The sequence below is a fragment of the Trachurus trachurus genome (genome assembly GCF_905171665.1).
Source record: "Trachurus trachurus genome assembly, chromosome: 18".
Classification (NCBI taxonomy): domain Eukaryota; kingdom Metazoa; phylum Chordata; class Actinopteri; order Carangiformes; family Carangidae; genus Trachurus; species Trachurus trachurus.
The window spans coordinates 5,084,243-5,090,242 of record NC_139909.1 but is presented as its reverse complement, the minus strand read 5'-3'; the positions used below and the strand labels follow the sequence as shown (position 1 = coordinate 5,090,242).

General features: G+C 36.9%; 1 protein-coding gene across 1 annotated transcript in view; it reads right to left on the bottom strand.

Moving 5' to 3' along the window:
• ttc39b (tetratricopeptide repeat domain 39B) overlaps positions 1 to 6,000 on the bottom strand; it is a 33,856-nt gene continuing 27,856 nt past the window's right edge. The window contains 6 exon segments of the mRNA XM_083992383.1: positions 1 to 518; positions 2,737 to 2,853; positions 3,320 to 3,345; positions 3,348 to 3,416; positions 3,418 to 3,440; positions 4,867 to 4,978. Of these exon segments, the coding sequence (XP_083848509.1) occupies positions 422 to 518; positions 2,737 to 2,853; positions 3,320 to 3,345; positions 3,348 to 3,416; positions 3,418 to 3,440; positions 4,867 to 4,978 (444 nt within the window). The 3' untranslated portion in view covers positions 1 to 421.

The following is a 6,000-nucleotide window of genomic DNA, read 5'->3' as shown; positions in this document are numbered from 1 at the left end:
ATAAGCCACAGTTGGTGAGAAGGCTGTGAGTGTGTGTGTGCACAGACACAGCTGTCCAGAACTCAGAGTAAAGGAAAGATAAAGCACAAACTCTCTCCTCCTCTGTCCTATAAATACATCTTTATATGATTTCGAGCACTGAGACGTGACTTCATTTTATTAAGGCCATGATTTGTTTCCTAGCAACAGAAGTCAGAACCACGGAAACCACCGCGGCTCTGAATCCACCGATAAAAAAAAAACATCTGGCAGATGTTAATGGAAGAGATGCACGTTAAATAATCTCAGTTTCAAAGCTTTTAGAAGAAATAAATAAGAAAAAAACAGACATAGTGAGATAAAGTAAAGGTTTGTAGCTGTGATCTACGGATTCATTCACTTCAGCTTCATACGCAGATGTTTCCAGCTGCAGTAGAGAGTATTATGGGGTGCTGACGGGCGATCCTCTGAGGCTGTTGAGCGCCGCGTGAATCCTGAAGTGCAGCCGTGACTCCATGGAGTAATCCTTGTAGTTTGTCCTGCAGAGCAGAGGAGGATTTTATTGTTACATCTCAATTTGACCTCATATGTTACATTTTAGTCTACTTGCCAACAATGAGCACCCGGAAATGTTGAGTACCCCAAAGTTTTATGTTAGAAATATATAGTATGGGTCCCCAGTATTCAGAAACTGCCGGATGCTAACTTATATATATTGGGCAATTAGCATAACAGACGTAATTAGCATAAATTAGCATAATTGCATATATGGGCAATATTTCAACAAAATTGACTTGGCTGATCTGGGCAATATTGGAGTGGTTTTAGGGGTTATTGATGATGCTGAATCCATTTCTGACATTTTCAAAATTCAAAATGGCTGTCTAAACCGGTGACCAGATTTTGAAATCCATCAAAATCGGCCCACTGGCGGTTAAAATCTGGTCACTTCCGGTTTAGACAGCCATTTTGAATTTTGAAAATGTCAGAAACGGATTCAGCATCATCAATAACCCCTAAAACCACTCCAATATTGCCCAGATCAGCCAAGTCAATTTTGTTGAAATATTGCCCATATAGGCAAAATATGCTAATTTATGCTAATTATGTCAATTGTGCTAATTGCCCAATATATATAAGTTAGCATCCGGCAGTTTCTGAATACTGGGGACCCATACTATCTATTTCTAACATAAAACTTTGGGGTACTCAACATTTCCGGGTTCACAATGGGGCCCTATGGGCTGGCAAGTAGACTATTTGCACTATTCTAGACTCTGGGAAGGGAACACAAAGCATTGGTGTAGCCTTCTATATAATTTTGCACTCATTTTTGAAGAGCTGCAGCTAACAAGGTAAAAAAAACGCCTATAAATATACATGCTTTTTATGGTAAATATTAGTATTAAATAATATTTTATTTCAATTTTACATTCATATGTTCATATTTGCAACCTATATTTGCTTTTTCAAGTTCCAAAACATTTCATTAAGCATGTTTGTGTTTTTTATTGAAATGAATTGTACATTTTTTCTACTCGGATTTTGTATTTTTTGTGTATTTTGGGCTCAATGTGTTGTGAAAGTAAGGTTCAAGTGAAAAATTAATTATCAGATCAAATAGATGAAGTTGTGCTGAAAAAAAAGATACCAAGCATGGGCATGTTAAACATTTTTTTATGTGGTATATAAAAGGCAAAATCAAAAGTATTCAAAAACAGCCAAAATAGGCTCAGGACTCTAAGGGTTAATAAAGTTCAAATAAAATAAACTAACTGGATTGGTTGAGAGAGACAGGTGTTGTATCTCCATTTTTAATCATTTTAATTATTTATATATTATACATATATTTACGGAAACGTATTGCATTCACTTGAATCATTCACTCACTTGTCTACCATCAAATAGGACCACAATGGAAATAAGCCTTTGGGCTGTATTGTGTTTTTAATCCTTTTGAACACTTCTGTTTTTCGGGGTAATTCTTTTCAGACTTAGCAATTGAGATTTCAAAATCCCGTGAGAAGCTCCCACCTGCAAGTAACGTAAGGACGGATTAAAAAAGAAAGTGTGACACTCTCTGAGGTGGAACAGGTCGTTTCCCTTTCAATATAAATCTGAATTTACTGGGAACACATGAGTTAGTTTTTATCTTTAACATTCATTCTTTTAACACCATCATTCCTCAGGCAGCAGCTCAGAGCCGTTTAGTTTGATGATATTAATGTGTCAGACCGATGTTTATATAACTCATACATGATGTATGAAGTGTTATTATATAACAGCGTATTTTAAAGCATAATTTAATAATATTATTAATAATAATAATAAATAAAAAGTGTGGCTCCGTCTCTTTTTACTTTTTTAAACACACTAAAATTATGGAGCATGAGCATGTAGTTGACGCGTGTCTTAGGCCACAAAAAGGGTTTATTGAAACCTTTCTTCAAGTTACAACAACAACAACAACAAAAAACTGTGTAGCAAATCCAAAATCAGGCAATAATCATTATCACGATTAGCACGGTCAGAAACTAGTGTGCTCTCCTCACCTCCATAATCATAACTGAACCTAAGTACGCATACATGACGTTACGCATGTCTCAGCCAATAAGAAGAGAGCAGCTGTTATTAACTAATAGGCACTCTTATGACCTCAATATACGAAATCAGAATAAATCCAACAAATCTAAATTATTTATCACCTTACGTATGTGTAAAATGGCTCTAACAATAATAATCTAAACATGGACTTACTTGGCGTTCTCGATGTAGCTGGTTGCCTTGGTGAAGTCTCCCTGCTGCTTGTAGAGTAAACCCAGCTCATAGAGGGTGAAGGGGATCAGGTAGTGGTCGAAGCGGATACGACTCTCACTGAAATACACAACGACAAGACAACGTGTCAACGCTCTGCAAAAACAAGAATATCTGTCTTATTTCTTGTCAAAATGTCTCATTTCTAGTCAAAAACTAATCTCTTTACTCTTAAAATAAGACTCATCACCTAAAAATTAACTTGTTTTTAGATCATTTTCACTTGTTTCAAATTAATTTTCACTTGGATAAGTAGAAAAAATCTGCCAGTGAAAGCAAGTTGTTTGTGTTTGTAATAAGAAAGAAAAACTTGCCTCCACTGTCAGATTTTTCTACTTATTTTCAAATGAAAATCTGCTTGAAAGAAGTAAAAAGTGTCTAAAAAACAAACTACCTTTTAATGTGATGAGTCTTATTTAAAGTGGTATGAGATTAGTTTTGACTAGAAATAAGACAAATATTCTTGGTAAGATGTTGAGTTTTTGCAGTGTGTGTGTGTGTGTGTGTGTGTGTGTGTGTGTGTTACCTGGACAACACCTGTGTGAAGCAGAGAGCTCGGCCTGCAGCAACCGGCCCAGATGTTTCAGACAGAGGCCCTTCAACATCTGGACCAGACAGCTGTCCGTCTGGGTGAAACTCTGACGGGTCTGAGACACAGACAGAGAGAGAGAGAGACAGAGAGAGAGAGAAGAGATTCTTACAATTACATCACAATTTCATCTTATAACAATATAGTCTAGGCCAGGGATCCCCAACAGGCGGCCTGTGGGGCCACATCTGGCCTGTGAGAGCAAAACATCTGGCTCGCGACGATTCACTGGCACTGATGCACCTCTTTATAGTATGAAAACTACCGGTATGTGATAAGGTCTGCACTGCTCACTTTATAAAATCTGCACAAATGGTATTGATGTTATGCATATATGTCAAATATGTAGAAAGGTTGCTCTGATGTATGTTTTGAGATATCATGTATTCTATTCTAGTACTTGAACGCACATAACCTGATGTGTGTGAACATGAAGCCAGATATTGTGACTCTAGCCTGATAAACAAGGACATAATGTAACTGCTGAGATCTCTTAGTCTGTCAGTTAGGTTTGTTGCATTAGATACACGCCTGAACAACAACACACACATCATGTTGCTTATCACATTCTGACAACATGCGTGGACAGTGGTTGACCTGTCCACATCACCGGTAACTGGCCAATTATATTCTGTCGTGTGAGATCCAACCTCTGTACAGGGCCCAGCCCAAGAAGATAAATATGAACCATTTCCTGAAATCAGGGCTCCTGATGGAGATCTCGTGAGAGCTCTGTCACTACGAGTCCAGTGCTGATGTACTTTATCTGTGACATGAGTAAATTCTACTACTTTTGTACCAAAGACTTCTCTGGTTTGTTCTTGGGCTTCCAATACAAAGAATCGGGACTAACAGCTCCTTTCTTACTGTGTGTCTCTAGCTAATCATTTCTTTTTGCCATTGTGAATATCAGAATATATTCCACACACAACTACTGCTCCGTTCTCCTTGTCTTCCTCTATGTTACTCCTCTATTTGGCTGCTCTAAATTAAAATGCTGGGATGCTTTTATTTGATCTAAGCAGCAGCAGTGGCTGTTTTTCAAGAGTGCAATTTTTTCTTGTTTGACCCTTTGAGACTCCCATGCCTGAATTATGACTCCTAGAAACGCTTTTCTTCAATTTTATCAACAATGATAGCAGCAACATTATCTGTACAAAAAAAATCAACTTTTACTGGCACGAAGGGGGAAAAAAAGTGAACGGGCCACAGGTTTGATTCCCCCACTATTATTCTATTATTAGTAAAGAACTTACATTTTTTTAAGGTTTTGAAAAGTCAAAGTTGGTTTGTATTTGTAAAATATTTGTTATTCTTATTATTTTGTTTTATTTTGTTGTTTGTCATTTATCTAATTCTGTAAGTTATTGTATTATGTTTTGATTGTCACATATGAGTGTCTGGACCCCAGGAGGAACAGTTCCTTACCAAGCTGAGGACTAATGGGGATCCAGAATAAAACTGAAACTAAACTATGAACTCACTGGCGTCGCTCCTCAGCTGCTCCTCGGCCGTCTCCACGGTGACCAGCAGAGCCTCGGTGAAGTCGGCTCGTTTCCCCACGATGGTGAAGCCGTTCCACACGTACATCATCTCCTACAGAGAGAGAGGATATTGAAATATGTAATACTGTATATATATATTATATTGAAATGTCTTTATAAATAGTTTGTACAATGCTTTGACAACAACACATTTCTGTTCATGCCAATAAAGCATTGAATTGAATTGAATTGAATTGAATTGAATTGAGAGAGGAGAGAGTCAGGGCGACGGTGTGTGTGTGTGTCCAGTAGGCTTGGGTGGTATTCAAATGTTGATACCTTCAAACTTCCTCCACATTTTACCGCGGTATACGGTATTACCCTGACTAATTAAAAATGATGAAACATTGGCTTGTGTCTTCACTAGGGCTGGGACGATATGCTTTTCTCCCGATTCGATTCATCTACTATTTTTTGGATGGCGATTCGATTCAAATTGCAATTCTACGATATTGCCGATTCTCTCAATTTTTAGTTTTAGCATTTTTAACATTTATCTGCACGCAAATACTGTAGGAGCCTATAAATTAACATACTCCATTATGAAGTGAACTTAAACCCTTTTTAAAACCTGTACTCTCTGTATGTGAAAAAGGCGAACAAATGCACATTGCACAATATTTAAAAACATTTTCAAAAATAAAAATTTCCCCCATTTTTTTTTTTCAAAAAATAAAAAAATCGATTTTTGGTTAAAAAAAAAAATCGATTTTTGGTTAAAAAAAAAACAATTTTTGGTAAAAAAAAATCGATTAAAGAATCGTCAAAAAAGATATTGCGATATTTATGTGAATCGATTTTTTCTCCCACCCCTACTCTTCACCATTCAGAAACTGAATACTAGGGCTAAACATTAGCAGTCCGAAAGCTCATTGGTCGATTGGTCTCAGGAAAAAAAAAAACATTTGGAGCCGTGTCTTGTCAAAATTAAGTCAAAATCAATATGACCGAACTGTATATGAAAGGGAGGCTATAAGGCTTTTATTTTGAAGGGCCACATACAGGAAGTCGTGAAACGCACTCGCTGTCAGTTCTTTTTTTTGTGTGTGTGTGTTTTTTGTTTTGTTTTTTACA